The sequence below is a fragment of the Dromaius novaehollandiae genome, chromosome 19 (assembly GCF_036370855.1).
Source record: "Dromaius novaehollandiae isolate bDroNov1 chromosome 19, bDroNov1.hap1, whole genome shotgun sequence".
Classification (NCBI taxonomy): Eukaryota; Metazoa; Chordata; class Aves; order Casuariiformes; family Dromaiidae; genus Dromaius; species Dromaius novaehollandiae.
The window spans coordinates 6980319-7000598 of NC_088116.1; the positions used below are offsets into that span (position 1 = coordinate 6980319).

Sequence of the window (20280 nt, forward strand, 5' to 3'; positions counted from 1 at the left end):
AAAAAGAAGTCTTAAGGTTTATTTTTTTAAACTGTCTTTAGTAAAAGATAAAATGGAAGAATGAAATTAATGGGATTATGAAAGAAGTAATTTTTTTTATTAATTTATTCAGGTATTTTTGTCAGTCATGAGAATTTCACTGATTCTTTAGCAACTATCAGTCACCAGCTTGTAAAAACAGACCGGCCGTTCACCTTGCAAACAAATCTGAGGGTGCAGCAGACAGTAGCAGCAAATTTCCTGCCTTAGAATCATATTTCTTAAAGGGTTAGAGCAAAGGGCGGGGACCAAGGGGAAATCCACTCAGAGTCATTATCTCATTGTGAATCTTCGGGCTAGACACTTCATCTCCTTATGCCTCTTACACTTCAGCAGAAAAGTGGAGATGGGGGGTAGGGAGGTGGAGCAGGACCTCACTGAAGTCGTCCTTCAGAGCCCATGAGGAGTATCCCTGGGGAAAATATACTGCAGAACTAAATCCCTCCCACTTTCATTTTTGCAGTAACCAGCACACACTTAATGCACAGGACACACTTGAAACATTCATTTCTGTGGGGCAGTGATCAGCAGTCTCAGAGACCTTCAAGATTGACCAAGAAAACGCGGATATACCGGGAAACATGACGAGAACTGGCCAACTTCCCTGACATGTTAAGACGTACGTTGGAACAACCTGGCTCAAAATATATTAGTTTAAGAAAGCAAACATTTAGAACAGTTTGAAATCTTGAAACTTTTCAGACTTCACTGGAATTTTAACAATCACTTTAGTAAAGGCCAGATTATGTGCTTACACAAATCAGTGCACTTCTCATGTGACTAGAAGTCTTTGACTTTTCAAGGACTTGTACTAACCAGATCCAACCCTGTGACTACTTTGTTTCACGGCTAAGTGATACTCATCTCAGCAGCGCACCAGAATGGAGGCTGCAACTGGATTATCAAGTACGGATTCATTTAATGGACTCATTGTTAAGAAAGAGCTCCTGTAACAGCAATAGCTTTTACCTTTCCATATGTTGTACACCTCTGGGGTAAGTGTTTTAACAAAATGGGAGCAGGAGCATCTAAAGAATAAGCAGACTTTTCAGAAACCTGATATTGAACTTTCTCTTAACTCTCATGCTGGCGGGGGGGCGGGGAACAGAACTGGACAACAACAAAATCACAAAAATACCCGTACTAGCAAATTCATGTAGTGGTATATATGCTACGTTGTAGGTGTCAGTACATTACTAAATTAAAAAAAAAAAAAAAAGCCCCCTCACCAATGCAGAGACTGATCACTAATTAAAGGTTTGGGTTAAAATGGACTTGCAGAAAATATTGAGCAGTCTCAAAAGAAAACATGCACCAGGAAGACAGGAGAGAATCTTCTAATGGCTCAAGGGCTTGTCAGATAGAAGACACTGGCACCTCCACATTCCTCCCAGGAGAATGCAGAGTCAGGAACAGGTACCTCAGATTACTGTACAGAGTGTTGCGGTATTCAACTTAAGAAGCCCACACCAAGTTAAAAAGTTAATGTTGCCCTTTCTTGTAACTCTTGAAATCAATGGGCATTAACTGGGCACATTACATAAATGTTGAGCACACAACACTGCACATAAAGATCTTTTCATGTCGTTTGAGTGCTTTACAAAGATGAGTGGGTATCCTCATTTTAGAAACGCGAAACCGATGCAAAAACGTGTAATGATGTGCAGTGAAACTGGCCAAGTCACTTAATCTAAGAGCTGATAAAAAAAATCTCTTTTTGCTCCATGTTAAAAACCACCACATACACAGGGGATGTTACAAAAGACTAGTCTTGTTAATTGTGTTTAGACATGCAGCAACCCAAGAAGAGCGAATAATTCTGCTTTTCAAATAACTACCCCTCAACTGTCCCACCAATACTCCATTATTCAAAAAAAGCAGAGAAATCACTGCAATGCAGATATGCAATTTGTGCTTTGAAAATATTTGGGAATTTTTATTTGGGGGGGATTGGGAGAGGGGGAGTGTTGCTTATTATACGCATATTCCTGTACATCATTTAGGAACCAAAAATGGCATGCATCCTGTCCCAGAATGCTAAATGAGAAGTATCTCTCCTTCAAGTTGAATAAGCTAAATGGACTGACATGTATCATCTTTCTGATAATCTGAACACATGATATTCCTATCAAAATTATACTGATGAGAGGAAACATTTACTGCATGACCAATTTGTCCAAGAGCATGGTATCAGCTCACACAGGATTTAGGGGTGGTGGTGGAAAAGCAGTTACGTAGATAATAAAGTGGTGGAAAAATTAAGAGCAGCACAGAGAAATAGGTAGGTATGTTCTAGCAAATCTCTGGCCTAACTAGATATGAAGAAATGTCCTAAAGTAAAGAAAAAAAAAAGCAGTATTACATAAGCATTAGGTTTAATTAGACAATTATATACCATTCATGATATACAAAAACATCAGTCATCTTAAACATGGATTTAGAGATCAGCTACTCACATTTTTGTTGCAAATGAAGAATTTCAAAAATTATGCTATACACCAAGAAAAGGTAAGTCAATAACGTTATATAAACCAGTTATTAGATTATACTCCCCTGACATCCTCCTGCACAACTCTTCTGTTTCTGTCAAAAAATGAATACATATTAGGCAATATCATCTAAATCACTGTAAACAAAGACTGTGTAAAACAAGTGTAGTCAATAACAATATTGTTAATTTGCACAAATCACAAGACATAGACTGTATGTGTTTAATGAAAGCATGTTGGCTCAAATCTGTGGTTTCTTTTTTAATATTGCACTTAATGTTTTCTGTCTTCTGGAAGATCTGAAGGATGAAAGTTCCAATTAAGATGCAACTGATACAGACCAAGATTTTCATTTTAATCTTTTTGATTAGATAGTCTTCCTTACTTGTTTTGGTTTTTAAACAGGAAAAAACTATAAAATATTAGTGCATGAATATTAAGAAATAGCAAATGTGACTGGGAACAGCAATTTTGCTATTGTAGCTTCTCTAGTGTAACAGCTGAAAAATTATTAAAGCCAAACCAAAAAACAAAGTCAAACTGTGTTCTGTTTCTGTAAGTAGTGCTGATATTCAAACCAGAGTTATATCCCATGAAAAAACTTACATGGGAAACAGCAAAGAACACTCAATAACCAAGCAAAACTGCAGTTCTCATCGCAGTCTCTAAATAAACTGATGCTGAAGACCTTGAACTTAAATCTTTCAAGGGTACACGCAGCCGAAACTTTCTAAGTCTCAGCTTTAAGAACTTATGGCATTTTATTAGAAACTCTGGAGTACAACTTAAGATTCCCTGGAAAAAAAAGCCAGCATAGAAGTGAAGAAACCATGCAAGCTTCCTCTCACTTTAGGGAAACATTATTAATTTCAGTTCTTGTTTTAGGTTGTCAAGTACAAGTACAGTGACTTGTACAAGTAATGCAAAGGTCAATATTTAAGAAAACAGTTTCAACCAACTTTAAAAAATCCTAATACAGGCAATTCTTATTTTTCTTCCCTCCTCTCAGTTCAAAACCTAAGCTCTGGACTTGAAACTCAGCACTTGACAATGATCCTCTGTTATAAAACATTTGGAAATGGAAAATTACAGCTGTATGTCCCCACCTCAGGAAAAGTTTACTAAAAAATCCTAAATTAAAAACATAGAGGTATGAAGGTTAATCAATGCAAACGGTTGTCTTCTTTAAAATATTTTTACAAGACAATTTGACCATAAAGTTCTTATAATTATTCTAAAAACTACCTCAGTTTACTGAGAGTTTTGATCATCATTATTAATTCATGTTTCTTAAAACTGTTTTGGTCAGAAGTTTAACTAAGCAAGCTACTTGGATTAATTAATCCAATGGAATGCAATATGAAAACGTAACATTTACTTTCCCTCCTTCCCCAAGATTATTTTGCGTTCACTTCAAGTGAGGTATTTTGAAAATATTTGAGTTTTCTATACCCCATAAAACAGTAATACCTTCAGATGTTCAGATCTGTCTTTTCATTTCAGTTGTAAACTATTCAACTTCAGGAGATGGTCACTAAGGTCAGAAGTGCAACAACTGCCTTTTGAAAAAGAATATGATTCTCCAACGGCTGTCTCTCTCAGCCTGGAGACATTACTACTCAGATACAGGGCTGATAACTGGCGAAACATTTAAGTATGCAGGTCGAAAAAAAATACTTCCTGATATTGCACCAGGAAAGGTCAACAAAAACATTACAAAGGAGACTTAATTTTCTGAAGAAGGTGAGGTGAAGGAAGCACTTATCTAGTATCCTCGTTCAACTCTAACTCTAGAACAAAGTTTAATATCACCAAATGTAAAAAGAGCCAGTAATAAAATAATACACATTAAATATTCCTCTTATTTTGGTAACAGGAACATACATACAGGGTTTTCTCATTTACCAAAAGCCTTTGCAAATGACCTGATTCTATAGAGCTTCTTTTTTGTAGATACTGTAAACATTTAGAATTTCTAAGGCTAAAAACAGGCACAAGTCTTTTGTGAACAGTAATTACTCCTAAAAGCATTAAGGAATATATTCCAAATCTGCTATTCCTTTTTATAAGAATGGAAATAATTGAAATATAATATTTTAATTCACAATGCAGATTCCTAATTAAAAAAGAAATATAGTTTAATAATCACAACAAATAGTAATATATAGGAAATATGCCTTTCTCCAAAAAAATGGTCTATTATGTCAAAATTACATTTCCAGAATCTCTGTGCTGGGTGTTACTCACTCAACTTTATAAAGTGGTAAGTTTAAGTAGTGATTAAAATATTTCTAAGTGGGTAAAATTCAATCACATTATGTCAGCATTATTAGCACCCATGGCTTTAAAATAATGCAGGTGAGATCTGTAATATCCATTTTGCAGACTTATGATGCTAAAGCCACATGGTAAGTGGCACCTTTTAAAAGATGTTAGATGCTCCTCTCTGTATAATTTCCATGAGGTGATTTTGTTTTGTGCCTCGTTAAGGTACCTGAGCCAACAGTCTTGTTTCAGGCTGGTTTTTCAAGACCTTACTCTGTAACAGGTTCCCATTCGCTGAGCAGCTAAGCATTAGCCAACATTTCAGCAGATTGATTCCAATATATATGTTAGCAGCAATGCATTTCCAGAGACACGTTGCAGAAATATTAACAGCAGTTGTCATCTAGAAGTCCTTTTTCCCCCTGCACCATTCTGGACAAAATAACTCACCACCAAGTAATCTTGAATTCATAAATAGGACGCTTGCAGTAATAGTGATTTATCAGGTGTTTATCACACACACCAATGCACTGATGATCCACAGTTATCCCTCTATCAGACAGGTCTGTCACAATACAGTGCAGAAGATCATATACATCAGCCACGGCCTCCCAGGGGCCAAAAGACACATCTACTTCGCAATGATGTTCAAACAGCTTTGTCTCGCTTTCACTTCTTTCAAAACGTAAAGAGTTGAAATGTGGGCATTCATAGGGAGTGATGGGCATCTCTTCTTTGAAGACACAAACCTTCAATTTTGCAAATCTCGCTTTTCTTTGCATAGCTCTAAGCTTTGCTATTTCGATTATCCGTTCCAAATGATCTAAAAAACAATAAACGTTGAAAATAGCAACGAAGCACCTTGTAAGAGAAAACAAATGCAATTCGTTCATATAAAATGTTACTGCAGCGTTTAACAAGTCATTCTTAATGTAATATAAGCAGCAGTGGGAAGCTGCATGTATCCAGACAGAGTCGGTAATAATTACATCAATTTCAGGTATCTTGTGAACTCGATGTTCTTACTAAATGCCCAAATTTATTCAACTGCAGCTCTGAACAGAACAAATGCAGCAGCAGAAAAACCTTCTTATTCAATAATAAGCCTTGCATCTTATGACCTAGATCCTGTTCCCTTTAAGACAGCGTAAAAATTCACATCCTCACACAAAGCAAGAATAAATCTGACACAGAGACCTCAAAGATCTAAAGAGTTAGAACATGAAAGATAAGTAAGAAAGAAACTTCTCAAATATGACGAAATTTGTTTGAAAGCTAAAAGTGGTCCTCAAAGGACTATTTATACTACTTGAGTCATGTTAGAAAAACACAATTAATACTACTTCATTTATTTACCTTTGTAATATGGCATTAGGCCGAGGAAAGCTTGTCTAACTTTTTCTCCTTTAAGGGGCTGGACATCCTCTAGACTGTCTAGCAGCGGTCCTATGGAGTAATAGTGAGCTTCCTTGTAAACTGACCTCACTCGTTCTCTAGGTGGCAGGTCACCAGATCGCAGAAAGTTAAGTATGTCTCTAAACAAAACAGGAAAAATACTACTAAGCGCAGTTTCTCCAAAAACTGTTGCAGGTGGGGAAGCACAGAAAACACTGGACATTCATTGATTACTCTATGCAGATAAACACCCTCAAGATTAGACAGTAACCGAGAGAACTGCAAACTGTATTGCCAACATGTATTCTTAAAGCACTTGCTCCTTTCAAGCCTCCAATTCAAAAAATCACACTATGACTCTGGTAATGTCAGAACTTATTTCAAAGAAAACACCAAAACATTTTTAACAAGAAGCTCAGGGTGGAGTAAATTGGAGTTAATTCAAGTTCCACTTGAAACAGGACACACACAATCTTCCGTGAAAAAGACTGAAGTCACTGTGTTTCAAACTCAAGTCTGTGACAAAATAAAGTTTGATTTTCCTGGAGAATTATATGCAAAGACCTTTTATCCCACCTCAATCCAGGATTCCAGTGGTATGGATGGTGTATTTGCAAAAGAGGTGTTCTCATTGTAGGACCAGGGCTGTATACTTTTATATTACTTTTAAAAAAAAGAACATTTCCTTGTAATGCAGTTCTGAAACCATTAAAGTTACAAGATTTTTAATAGGGAAAGAAGTCACTTTACGAGCATTAACCAACAAAATCTATTACTGACTATATCAAGTAAAACAAACATTACAGCAATTTTCATTATAATATCAACAAATATACGAAGTGGTAACTTGGCTCTGGATTCCTGTTATATTTTGAATTCAGATTGATAACATCACAAATGAATTAATTTTCCAACAAAGCAGCTGGCACTTCCAAATTTCCAAATGTAAAGAAATAATTATTTTCAAATAAATATACTAGCTTAATCTATTTCTGTTCCAAATTAAGGTACAGTCTGAATGGGTTTTGAAAAAAATTCAATCCTTCTCAGTTGAAGAGATCAGGAGAATCTCTACAAGAAAAAAACTAAAAAAGAAATAAAAGTTGTATGTAAAGTGTGCTTTGGGTGAAGACCTTAACCTATAAACATCACAGGAAATGGTATTTACGTATTCTAGCAATCTCACACCAAGTCAAACAGAGTATTAGTAGGACCATGGTTAATTTAACTGAAAATAAAAAGAAAGCCACATACATACTTGAAAGCTTCAGGAGAAGTCCTGAAGATGAAGGAGTATGGCAATGCCAACAAAAATAATTTAAAAGAAATTCTTCGAGTCCTGTGCTTTTTTCCCAGTTATATTTTAATATAATTTACTTTTGCAGCGCTCCAGAGGTAAGTTATTAATTTACCAAAAAACATATATATTTTGATGAATTTCTTTTCTTGGAAAGTTAAAACCCATTGGAAGCATGGATTTTGAGTTAGCACTCCATTTTTTATATAAACAGTATTTCAGAAATGCATTAATTAAAGCAAGACAAACCTTCCCATAGCAAATTCTCATTCAGAGGAAATCAATGTTTATGAGTGAGGCTAACTGTATTCAAAATAAGTTGTATTATATATCGAGAAATGTTGATCTGTTCAGCAGAATGTAAAATTAACTGAACTCAGATATACAATGTAAATTCTAGACAACTGAAAATATGATTAAAAGACATAATATGAAAAAAATTTTAATAAAATGGAAATTTACCAAAGAACTCCTCTAATTATTACAATTTTAATAGGGTAGACTACTTCCAACAAAGTCGGGCTTTTCAATTAGTCAACTTCTGGACAATTTATTTTCTTAACACATACAACTGCATAATTGGACTTGGACTGACATCCATAAATATTCCATTAAACACTGAAAACTAACAGTTGGAAGAATGATGTGTGCAGAGAAACCTAGATGCATCCCTTCCATTCCCTCTTTCGCATAATACTGTAATATTAACAAAAAAGCACTGACATACAAAAGAGCTTCTATGAAAAGCAATTTTCAGTATGTTCTTTCTTAAAAAACAGCAAAACAACTTGGTAACTTGTAAGGATACTCTAGAGGAGACAGTGCACAGATTCAAAACATAGCTTGTTTTTCTTTCCCCGTTATAAAGCTTAAGTCATTAGGAATGAAATAAATAGTTTTTCAACTGTGATATACTGTGACTGATTTTCTCCTTGAGATGTTTTGAAGGCATGGATGCAAGCTCGTCAAGTTTTCATAAAAGCTACCACACAAATATGATTTAACCATAAGAAAAAAAAAAGGTAACATGTTTTTCTTTACAAATAAATTTTTCGTCAGTAACCACTTTGAGGACACTGCACATACCCAAAGTAAGTTCCATCTCTGTCAATAAAATATCTGCCTTCAGCATCTGTTGGAATATAGTGTCTTCCACTGAACATAGCCGCCAACATTGTGTCCTCATAACGTCTCAACGTTGACAGTCTTGTTGTGAAACACATGCCTCCGACGTTTAGTGGAACAACTTCTGGAAACTGAAAAAGTAATCACATCATCAGAAATGAGCCTGTAGTGCTTTGCAAACACCTATAGGCCAAAATGATTAGAGCTTCCAGAAGACATAGGATAAAATTACAAATGAGATTTGGCAAAAAGGCACATTTAGAAGCCTTCATTAAAAGCAGAACAATCAACCAGCAGATCTTCTGAAAGTAAAGAAATTCACTCAGCTATAGGGCTGCTGTGTAAAATGAAGCATTAACTAAAGGGTCTTCATGTACCTTGATGTTTGAGATTTTTTTTATTAGTTTGAAACCACAAGACAGCATTTGACAGAAAGAAGTGAGCACAGTATATAAATTTTTGCTTATCTTGAGACAATTCTGAAGCAAATGCAGAAAGGTTGGAAAGACTAGGAGGGAATTCACATCGGGTAGAAAACGAGCAGGCACGGAAGGCAATCTCAGCAGTACTTTTGCTAAGACTGGTAAGGGAGTCAGAGGAATGGCAGTGCCAAAGAGAAGAGTCTGCCAATGTTTTGTTTTTCACTCTCCAAAAATAACAGTAAGAGCATGACTGAAATTGTGACAAGAGGATCTGAGAAGGCAGACAAGTTCCAAACCTGAATGATGCAACAACAGCAGAGGCAGCAACAATTACAGAAGAAGCACAGTCATTTTACAGTTTACATATGTTCATCTTGACACTTCTTGATAATTTTTGCCACTGTGACATAATTTGGTCCAACAAATGCCCCTTTCCTGGCCTGTTGCCACAAAACACTGAGATTCAAGGGATTAACACCTTGTATCCTCTGACTGGCTTCCGGGTACAATCAGTGAATGTTTTCATTTTAGCTGGAATTCTGCAACAGCAGTCGTGTCTACAGCTTTAATACCAGATATTCATTAAAAGCATGAACGCCTTCTCTCTCTCTCTCTCTCTCTCTTTTTTTTTTTTGTTTGAAATCCCCTCTCCCCCCACCCCAAAATGGGTAGGAAATCTCAGGCCATACTTGGGACTTAAACTCAGTTGCTGCTCCGCTGGTCTCTTTACGCATTAGTGTATATGTTGAAAATCAGTGATTCTGTACTTACATTAGATGCATAGCAGGCCTAAAATTTTAATAACACACCTTAACATGCTTCAGTACCAGAATAAACACTTCCTTGTATTTGTCAGGCTCAAGCTACTGAAGTAAAATACATGGAACTTAGTACTGAAGGAATACTAAGAATAATAATGAAGGAATACTAAGAACACAAGGAACTGAACCAATTCAGCTAGTAATGGAAACTGAACAGGAGACGCATGAATACTCCAACAAAGAAACCCTGAATTCTTTGGCACCTGAGCAGTATAACTGGATCTTATCAGAGGAACAGCACCACAGAGCTCTTACCTGCTGAGGCAGCAGAGGTAGCGACTGTCCTGCCTGGGTTGCAGTAGGAGTGGCTGGCTCTTGGAAATCATCCTCTGCATCTGAGCTCGACATGGCATCATCCGGGTTTCCACTCACTTTGTTCTGCCCTGTAACTACCACCATCCCTCTGGCTCTCGTAAGCAGGTCTGCTGGACAGGCAGCCGTGGCAATGCTAAATAGCAAACAAGACCTAAATTATTTAGGCACTCTCCTCACCAGCTGCAGATGATCACGTGGCAGGCAAAGGCATGCAACTCCCCTGCATTGCACAGACAATTTACAATGGCATTGTTATTACTGGGAAATGAGTCACAACAAGGATGAGTATTGTGCGGACAGGCAAGCTCCAAGAGGACTGTATTTGAAGGGATGCAGTTCGCAGAGCTGTACCAAGGTCCCGCAGACAGAGCTCCGGCCAGTGGCTGGATGAAAGGCCAGCACGCATTGGCTGCGCGGTGCAGTGCTTGATTGGCTCCGCCACGCTTCTGCAGCAAAATGCCATTTGCTAGGCGAATTTGGACGGCCGCTGTTCCACCCCTTCAGCTGCAATAGGCCGCTTGCAGAAGCGTGCCCTGAAACCTGCGCTCTCATTCGCCCGTGCGCGCGTGGCAAACCCCCAACTGCTGCCCACAATAAAGCTCCAGAGCCTTTTGATCACCTTCAACTGCAAAAGCAGATCAGGCCTGGCTGCATACAATGACAGGAGCTCCAGGCATCTTAAAGGCTGTCTGTGTAGTTCTATTGTTTCCTGAAAAATGTGAAAATCTAGCTTTCTAACTGGACAAAGGAGACAAAAGTGGAAGTTTTCCTGCCCACCGCATCACATCGTATCGTGTCATGCACACATCTACCTGATATGCACGTATCTAACTCCATGTATTATATTGTGCATTTACCGCTAATTACCCAATTCCCTTTCCTGCACAGAAAAAATGCGTAGCAACAGCAACTACAATGCTTTCACAGTCAATCTTCAACCAGAGTATAGGGCGAATAAACTGAAACAATAAACTGACACTACAAAAGCAATGATTCAACAAAGAGCAGAGTAGAAAGACTAGAAATTCTGCTGTTCTCTTTTCACTGCCTGCTTACATTAAAAGTTCCTCTGGCTACAAGACTGCTGTGCCGTGTCCAGCGGCACCACAACATCCTAACAAAGAAAACACACTACTGTAGGCTTTATGTAGCTCCCTAACTTTCCAAGCTTCTTGTCTCAGATCACTATGAACTACAAAAGAGAAGGAAAATCTGTGCAACTAGATCTGGTACCCAAGCAATGTTTCTTGATTAAATGTTTCATAAAGGTTGCTTCCAATCAAAAGCAACAAGTGGAAGTGACATAAAATTTTAATAGCTATGATTAATTATTCCGCTTTACTAAATTTGCCAATATCGTTACTACGTGCATTGTCAGGCTGCCTGTAGAAACCAGCTCCTGAAGGAAAAGCTGCAGGTTCAAAACGAAGATGGACAAAATGGACAAAAACGCTATGTTCCTGGTCAAAACAGATACTTTTCGGAGAATTGATCAGACTAAACCTCCACACTCTGTGGGAGCTTATGTAGCCTTCTTTTATCAAAATCTGGAGGTAACTTCTAGATCCTGTTTAACACTCTAGTAAGCCTAGATAAGTAGCATGGAAGCTTCTGAAATTTCTTTTTAAACTGCAGCTTACAAGAAACTTGGGCCCAGCTCAAGACAGGTACTTTAGCTTCTCTTCCCTACAGTTGAAAAGATGGACTTTCACCTCACAATCATTTCTTCATCATAGTAAAATGTATAGGCAGATAAACGAGGATGGAAGGACTTCTTCACGTCCACACCATAGTAACAATTTTAATGATGGCCCTGAAACAAGAATTTTTATCCTGATGTCACCAATTATCAAGTCAAATATGCTTCACTCATAAAGAGCATATAAAAATATAAACTAAAGATTATTTTTCTATGGACTCCTTTAATGAGGTAAATTATCAGTAAAATAAGCAGCAGCTTGTGGAAGCCTAATTTGTAAGATGCCTAGTAAAAATCTGGTGTAAGCCTGTATTTATTGTGAATATATTTATAATGCTGTTACTTGAAACCAGTGCTTTGACTGCTATACTTCCAGTTCTCCTAAGAATAATCAAAGAATTTGACTGACAAATCTTTAATTATCTACATTTGTCAAGAATTATGTCCCATAATTTTCAAGTAAATGGAATGTACTCTGAATGAACAAAATTCAGCTCCATTAAGTATATCAGAATCATGGTCCCCCAGAATGAGTTTTGGGTAAGTACATCAGTTCAGCACTGCACCAGAAAGGTCCTCCTTCTCATAGAAGTAGAGGTTTGAGAAAAAGGAATTCTTCCTCTTTCTTAATTCAACATGACACAAAGGTATAGGAAAAAAACACAAGAGATTCTATTTTCTTCATGAATGTAACAGCAATCTAGTTCCAACAGAATATCATCTATCAACGAATAAATTATAACCTTTTTTTCCATTGGAACTTTCCACACAAAACAATCTCCTAAATAGTGAGGTTTAGAATATAACATCTCAGCCCATAATTAACTCAGGGTTTTAGAGAATAAGATTTATAATAATGAAGAGATTGATCATTAATAAGGTTGTTTAACCTGTTTTTTGATGTTCATTAAAAGGTAACTGATGTTGCTCTAGGGGGTTGCTTCACTTCCTGTTCATCCACGGACACGGACTAGTGACACAGTAGCTTGCTGACTGGAACAAAGAGTCTTCCTAAAAGAAAAACATAAGCTCATCACTGCCCAGGTTTTTGATATATAATTGTGCACTTTGATTCTCGGCATTTCATGAGGAATATGCATCCCCCTGAAAATCCCATTCCCTCAAAAAATCTACTTAGAGCACATGCAATTATTAACTAGCCACAAAATTATTTCTTATTAAATGTCTCATTAAAGTTCTGTGCTTTGTTTAGTTTATCTGAACTAAGCAAATGCATCCATTTCATTTTCAAGTATGTTCAGACACAGGTCAACACAAAATTAATGAGAAAACAACACTAATAAAGAAATTGATTTCTAAACCAAGTCTCTAATTGAACCACGCTTCAGCAGCATCCACGTCTTCCAGCATACCTCCTTCCGATTCACAAACTACTTGTCGTTTAAAGGGCAGAGATTACTTCCCTGAGATTAGTTTATGGACAATTTAGAAAACATCCCTCACACACCGCACGCACACACTATCCTCAAGGAAAGCTTACCATATGAGCCGGACTTGCAAGTTGTGCTTCATGCCCTCAGGAATGACAGCAACCCTAGACCTGTATTGAGTTTTACTGATGTGGAGATCAAAAAAAGCAGCTTTTCAAGGAATTGCTCTTCCCTTTTTTCATATAAGCAATTTTCTCTTAAATACCTTCTGAGGTTATAAAGTTACATATACATAAAAAGGTGATACTATAATTACATGATCAAAGTATTTATCATCAATAAATACTGATCTGTGACTCTGTCAGAGGAGATGTGCTAACCTAGCCACACTGCTGTTCAAAGGCAGGTCACCGCCATATGCTTGTTTTTACAAGATAACAGGCAGATTGTTAGGAAGTCTCTCCCTTTTTAAGGGAAACTGGGTCTCTGAGAGGACAGAGTGAGACATGACTTAGCCGTCTCGCCGTAAGATTTTCCGAGAGACTCAGATGATCAAAGGTTTGTGAGAACAAAGCAGAAAAAGAAAATCTAGTTATGGCAATTCTAATAAATCTGCGTAGGGATAGCAGAGAAACATCCTGGAGCAGGGCAGCAAGCCCTGAGCTGCAGCAAACTACGCTGCAAACGGATTTGCTTGTAAAAGTACAACTTTGGACGTACTTTGCAAACCTAGCCATTAGCAAAGCACAACGCAAATTATGGTGTAGGGATACTATAACTTAACTTTTGCATCAGACTAAGCAGAGAAGCTTAAAAACGAAGATATAGCATATGGGAGGATAGGACTGGAAGCTTCATCAGCAACAGTGACTTTCTTGAGTAAAAACAGGACCTAATTGGAGGACAGTGAGCAACCAACAGACGAAGGCTACACAGCCTGTATTTGCTGAGAGCAACAACGGTATTTTTACACAGAATTTTACAGCGCTGACGTGCACGTAGGAACTTCGCCCGATGGCGCAGGTCCCCGGCTGTGAGGCATGGAAGATGTCCCGGTGTGCGGATGGGCCGGAGGTGAGAAACCCAGGGAGATGTGCAGGCAGCACGGGCATGCGGAGCCCCCAGGCCCAGCTGGGCCCCCGCCAGCCCCAGGGTCACCTGCAGCTCCCGCTCATTCCTCAGATGTGAAAAGACAACTGGAAATTCCCATTTTACCAGGCAATTAAATATTAATTCGTGCTCAGCACCTTGCCAGCGCCCACAAATCGGCTCGGACAGGACTAGTGCTTGACAGCAAGGGCAGGCGAATGCGGCACTTTGCCTCTGGCAACACGACAGCACCAGGGCCGTGCTGTCATCGCCCTCGCTACCCCCGGTCAGCCCTATTTCCCCATCCGAAGTTGCTGCAAACTGCTGCTCTTCCCACCGTCCCTCAGAAACCCTCCCGGGCTGTAAAAACGGGATAATTCCCCTCAAATTGCATTAGGAGCGCGTCGGTCCCTACCTGCGCAGCGCGGCCGTCCGCGGGGCGGGGGGTGTCGTCGAGGCGCTTCCCACAGGCGGCGGCTGAAGGTGACGGTTGATGGTTAACGGTTAACGGCGCCGACCCGACCACTGCCCCGGAGGCCCCAGTGCGGGCGCCCCCCGGCCGCGCTCGCGCCCCCCGGTGGCGCCGCCGCGGGGCAGCGGGAGGCACCTGCCGCCTCGCCGCGGCCGACGGCGGGTTTCCCGCCCCGCGCCGCCCGCCCGCCCGCCGCCACATCTGAGGGGCGGCGGCAGCTCCTCCCTCCGCGCGCCGCCCCCCGAGCGGGACGCCGTGTCCCTCCGCGCCCGCCCTCACCTGCTGCCCGGCCCGGGCGGTGGCGGCGGCTCCTGCGGGGGGGCAGCGCGGCCGCCGCCGCGTGACGCGGGGCCCATCCGGGTCCCCCGCGGGCGGGGCGGCCATGTCGGCCTGGGGGGACGCGGAGGCCCGCGGGGAGGCCTCGCGCTGGCCCCGGGCTGCCCCGCGGGCCTCTCCCTTAGGCCGCCGCGGCTGGGAAAGGCGAGGCCGGGGGCGCCGAGCACCCGCCGCCGCTGCAGCGTGACTCAGGGCGCGGGGGGTGTCGGAGGCAGAGCGGGGCGGGGCGGCGCTGCGCCGCGGGGGCGCTAGGGGCTGCTCTCGGCTCGCTGCTGCGCCGCGCTGGCCCTTCCCGGGGGTGCAACTGTCACTCCCTTCTGCCCCAGCACCCGGCTACGGAAGAGAATTCACGTGCACTCAGCAGCAAAGCTGAAAGCGAGATCCAGACCCAGGACGTTAGACTACACCTTTCATCCGAGCAATGCCACATTATCTTTAATTATTTAAATCTCAACTCAAATGCATTATCCAAAAAAGAAAAATCACATTTAAAGCATTTATTTTGAAAAATAAAATACAAAAGATCATTAAATTGTAATTATACATGTAATTTATCAACATCTCTTTTTTTAAATAAAAGATATTTAACAATTTCCACATGTCAATAAAACGGACAACTGTTCCACCAGAAATCCTTTAGGACAAGCACAGACGACTCTGTTGAAAGATTCATACATTTAACACAACTGTTACAGGAAGGAGGGGAGAAAAAAAAAGAAAAGAAAAGAAAACACCAGAGACTGAGGTTTGGAATTTAGATAGAATAGCAATTTCAGAGACAGGTGTTGCTTTGCACTATAAAACCTTAAAATAGTTGTGTAAATGTAATACAGTACTACATTAACATCAATGTAGGTTCCCCACCACCACCTCTTAAACAGGTTTACATGCTTTCACAATAACAAAGTCTTGAACAAAGACACAGTATGAAAGAAACTGGGGCGAAAATACTGGGAAAAAAGCAGGCCAAGAGCAGTTACACCTCACTGATCTCGGTGGGACAGTTCTTAATAGCATCGTTTCTATTGAAAAGGCAGCAGTCTTTCTAGAGAAAGAGAAAAATAAAGTTACATTTGGGCCTTCATTTTAAGCCTTTGTAACATTGCAGAATTATGAATAGCGATGCATAATTAAGAGCAACAACTGTCATCTCAGGAGGTGCAAAGTCATTCTCAAGGCTAACTACAATGCCAAAAAAGCTTTCCTCTAAGGAATGCGGGTACATTCTACAGAAGATATCATTAGATTTGCTCTTAAAAGTAGACTTAGATGTGAGATATCTGGATTTCCATTAACATTAAAAATACTTCTAAATACAGCCCACTTTTACATGCTGAAAGTGTCTCTATCATTACAGTGTACCTGTTAAAGTTCTGAGGCAGCAAAATTGTTAACTTCCTAGCAGTAACTATAATAGCAGTATTAGATAGAAATATTTTCCAGCTTTAAATACATTTTATTCAAAGAAATAATTGGCAACATGAAGTAGGTTTTAGTCATTTTAACATTGACTACGTGAAGAGATTATGGTTTCCCTATTGATTTCTGAACATCTAAAAATAATCTTTGGAAAACTTTCATACCCGACAGAAATAACGATACGATGCACTTGGCTCTATTTATGGCTTTATGTATAGAGCTCTATTTAGGTCCAGCTAGATATATTTTGGCTATATTTCTATGGCATGTTGCTTCTGACTGTATTTAAATTAGATATATTTTGCATCTTTTGTTGTGAATCTAGGACATTTGATAGAATGGTTGACAAGTAAAAATGTGGATTAGTACAGTAATTCTTACACCACTTGTTAAGTTAGTCTAGAACTTACTGAATTCAATCCACAATCTCACTATTGTTAATTCAACAACTAAAATACAGTTGTATTGAAAATAGAGGCTATGGAACATACAAAAGGCAAGTGACACGTATCAGTTCATCTTCAGCCATTTCCTCTTTCTCAAAAGGGCAACTGATTTATAAAAGAAAGAAAATAGCAATGAAGATTCATCCTTAAAGTCTTAGTATCTTGTTAAAATAGGGACCTGAATCTGCTGTTTAAGTATGCTATAACACTGAAAGACACACAGATACTGAAAATCAACAAGAAACTCTGCTGAAGAATGCCTGGCCAAATAGTAGAATAGTTTTATGCACTCCTTTCAATTTCAGCCTCTAATGTAGTTCTGACAATCAAATAATATAGAAAATACTGCAAATTGAGATGCACCATTTAGAATTGTACAGTAACTCTAAAACCATATAACCTATGCTTTCGTAGCTCTAAACACTATAGCTTATCTTAGCATGATTTTTACAGATTCTGGATTAAGATCTGTATCTTTGTGTTTTTCTTATCTAGAATCTTACACAAAGTTATGTAAGTTTAAAATGAGAAATGAAGTAACTATCACCTTAACTAAATTTAGAGCAATTAAGAAGAACTGGATGTTCTCTTTTATTACCTTCTGTGCAAGAAATATCCACTGTATCTTCTATTCCATAGGTTCAGTCTGTTAAGCAAATAATTAGATTGAAATTAGCTATTTTACATTAAAGGAAGAGATATCATTATCAGCACCAATATTTGCATTCAAGGTCATTTAGTTGTTTGGTTGTGTTATGTTAATTTTAGTCTCTAATATTAAAGCAGAATAGTTTAAACAGAAGCAATTTCGAACTCCAGCTTCAGTATTTATGGTGTCAGAAACATTCTGTTACTATTTCAAAGCTTCTTTTTGCTTTTTAGAAGATCTTACTTGGATAAATCTGCCCAGAGTTAGCTTAATACAATTACAGTATTCACCCAATTGTATAAATCCTGCTCCTCTGACATTTAGAGGAGTCTCATTTTGAAACCTACCTATCATATGGATTGCAAGAGAACATTTGCTAGAAATAGTGGACCAAATTCCTTTGACATATTGCAAGGTAATCGCTAAATACAAACATTATAATTCAACTAACAGCTATTTCATGCAGATCAAGGATCATTTATGTTACTGGAACACTATTTATACACAAAGTGCCAGGTTTTCAAGATAGCTCATCTCCCTGCATGTTCCAGAAATCCTAATCAGCAATATTTGTGTCCTGACACAACCACAATAACTGCATTTGAAAGCATTATGAAACAACACACTTTCTCAAAACAATTTGCTGACAATAACTTTTAAGCAGCACACATTTAAATAATTTTCTTGCCTTTAATTGCATAGGCATTTTGGCCAGCACTTGAGAGTGAACAATGCTGTGAGCAACAGCACATTTAGCTGCGCGGTGTCAGATTCTTAATGATTTTCTATTAGCTGAGCACAACTTGCAAAGCATGAGCACTAACTGTTTGAAGGGCGAGAGCAGGCAAACATCCAGTAAGAGAGCAAAGCCCACATTAGAAATCACACAAAGATTTATTAGAAAGATTTGGTGTCCACAGCGAAAAGCTATGCTCTGAAAATGTGAGACAGATACTAGAGCTATTCTACTTTACTGATCCATGTTCATTTTATCTTGCCACGGGACTTCCTTTCTACTGTCTTCTTCAGCTGGAACAGAAGAAACCAGTTTTTCCTTTTTAATAACTAATTTTCATTAGAATGGATGGAATAAGTCAAAAACATTTGTTTGCATGTGGTAGATTCTGCTGTTTATTCTTTAATCTCTACATCTAACAGAAGTCACACTCAAAGAGTCTTTCCTTAATAGTGGAGATCCAAGGTTAAGAATACTGTGCCTGTTGGATTTGCTTTTTTTTTTTTAAAGTTAGGTTTTTTTCTCTTTTTAAGGGAAGAGGCTGCAAGTGATTCAACTCTTTATACACTACTTACATTCATATTCAGACTAAACTTCTGTACTGTGCAAGTAGCATTAAAGATGGGGAATAAAGTAGAAATATAAGTAATACAAACACTTTAAATAACTTGGCTACTTCTAGCCATTTTATAGGATTTTCAGAAACCTGGATGGAAGCACGTGATCTTTTCCTCTTTTGCTTAAAATACTGGCATATTTGGCCACAGCTATGCTATAAGCTACCACTTCAACGTACTCCTTTGCTCACTAATTCATTTGTTTTCAAACAACTGCACTAAAGTAGCCCCTGTTGAATAGCATTACCCTGCAAAAAGATCACAACTGGTCAAAATGAGGCCTGGCCAGTAAGGAGACACCCCCTCCCACCCAAAAGAATGAGCTACTAAACAGAACAACAAGTGAACAAAGAATGGTGGTGGCCTCTAGCCCTTGGAAGAGAGCTTCCTACTGCTTTGTAGGCAGCTGAAGGAAGCTCTACAATTGAGGTTTTTCAAACACACAAAATAACAGCAACAAAAAAATCTAACATGGGTAACTAAAGGTTTGGCTACTCAAAGCTTCTATTAAGGCTAACGGGGGAGGAGGGTGCCCCTTGCTCTTCTAGTTGTTGCAGAGATACAAAATCCTGGAAGCAGAGGGTCCCCAAAATGCTTTTCCTCCCACCTCTGCAATGCTATATGTAGGACAAACTGGGAAAAAACCCTACATATATATTCTTTTACTTAGCTTTACTTGAACACACCCTGAGACAGTAACAGTGATGAGTCACTCCCTGCCTCTTCTGTCAAAGGATAATGCAGAGGGCACTTCAGACAACATTTACACATTTAGCAATTACAGAGCCTACCAAATCTGTATTTCTGTGAGCCTAGTTGAATAGCTCCTCCCTGAGAAAATACAAGGACAATAACTACATGTTCCACTTATTCATCTAAAACATTATTTAACAAATAAAGTAAATTCCTCAAGATGATTTTTAACAGATAGACTAGCAGAGCAACATACATTCACTTTAAGCTTAAATCTGCAAAGTCAGCATGGGGAACTAATTTCACTACACACTGAGGGGAGAGGGGAAAAAAACCAAAAAACAAAAAGCCAAAACCACACACACACAAAAAAGCCCCTCGAGCTACTAAAACTGAGCAGTCCAAGTGGAAGTTCCTGGAACGAGTTCATCCTGTCTGCCGTATTATGTTCAGGAGAGACACAGAGAGAGCTGCTCCTGCAGCACAGGATGCCATCATCCAGGCCCAAACCCTTTCCACTGTGTCTACATGAGAAGAGGGCCTGGGGCTTGAAGCACACCTACTC

General features: G+C 39.1%; 2 protein-coding genes across 15 annotated transcripts in view; both read right to left on the bottom strand.

The window, feature by feature from the left end:
- Nucleotides 1–2397: 2397 nt before the first annotated feature.
- KCTD7 (potassium channel tetramerization domain containing 7) lies at nucleotides 2398–15377 on the bottom strand. Of its 4 annotated transcripts, XM_064523340.1 has the most exons (7): nucleotides 15099–15377; nucleotides 14763–14824; nucleotides 12758–12878; nucleotides 10109–10301; nucleotides 8572–8741; nucleotides 6150–6328; nucleotides 2398–5616 (listed from the first exon to the last, which is right to left on the bottom strand). In XM_064523340.1, the coding sequence occupies exons 4-7, from the start codon at nucleotides 10250–10252 to the stop codon at nucleotides 5240–5242; spliced, it is 870 nt and encodes a 289-aa protein (XP_064379410.1). In that variant the 5' UTR covers nucleotides 10253–10301; nucleotides 12758–12878; nucleotides 14763–14824; nucleotides 15099–15377; the 3' UTR covers nucleotides 2398–5239. The 4 variants fall into 4 exon arrangements, with proteins under 4 accessions (XP_064379410.1, XP_064379411.1, XP_025961410.2 ...); XM_064523341.1 differs by lacking the exons at nucleotides 12758–12878; nucleotides 14763–14824; nucleotides 15099–15377 and adding an exon at nucleotides 11809–12748; XM_026105625.2 differs by lacking the exons at nucleotides 12758–12878; nucleotides 14763–14824; nucleotides 15099–15377 and adding an exon at nucleotides 10411–10564.
- Nucleotides 15378–15637: 260 nt separating this feature from the next.
- The window catches only part of TPST1 (tyrosylprotein sulfotransferase 1), a 37378-nt gene continuing 32735 nt past the window's right edge, over nucleotides 15638–20280 (bottom strand). For 6 of the 11 annotated variants that reach the window (XM_026105630.2, XM_064523329.1, XM_064523334.1 and 3 more), the window contains 3 exons: nucleotides 18639–18698; nucleotides 17619–17666; nucleotides 15638–16200 (listed from right to left, as the gene is read on the bottom strand). In XM_026105630.2, the coding sequence (XP_025961415.1) occupies nucleotides 18654–18698 (45 nt within the window). In that variant the 3' untranslated portion in view covers nucleotides 15638–16200; nucleotides 17619–17666; nucleotides 18639–18653. The remainder of the gene's footprint in view (nucleotides 16201–17618; nucleotides 17667–18638; nucleotides 18699–20280) is intronic. The other 5 variants (XM_064523333.1, XM_064523332.1, XM_064523331.1 and 2 more) reach the window with 5 other exon arrangements.

Bases quoted from the DNA above. Each gene is read 5' to 3' on its own strand.
- KCTD7 (XM_026105625.2), bottom strand. The intron at 8,742-10,108 runs GTAAGAGCTCTG...TTACTTTTTCAG, and splicing joins TACCTCTGCTGCCTCAGCAG to TTTCCAGAAGTTGTTCCACT. The intron at 5,617-6,149 runs GTAAATAAATGA...ATTGTTTTTTAG, and splicing joins CCTAATGCCATATTACAAAG to ATCATTTGGAACGGATAATC.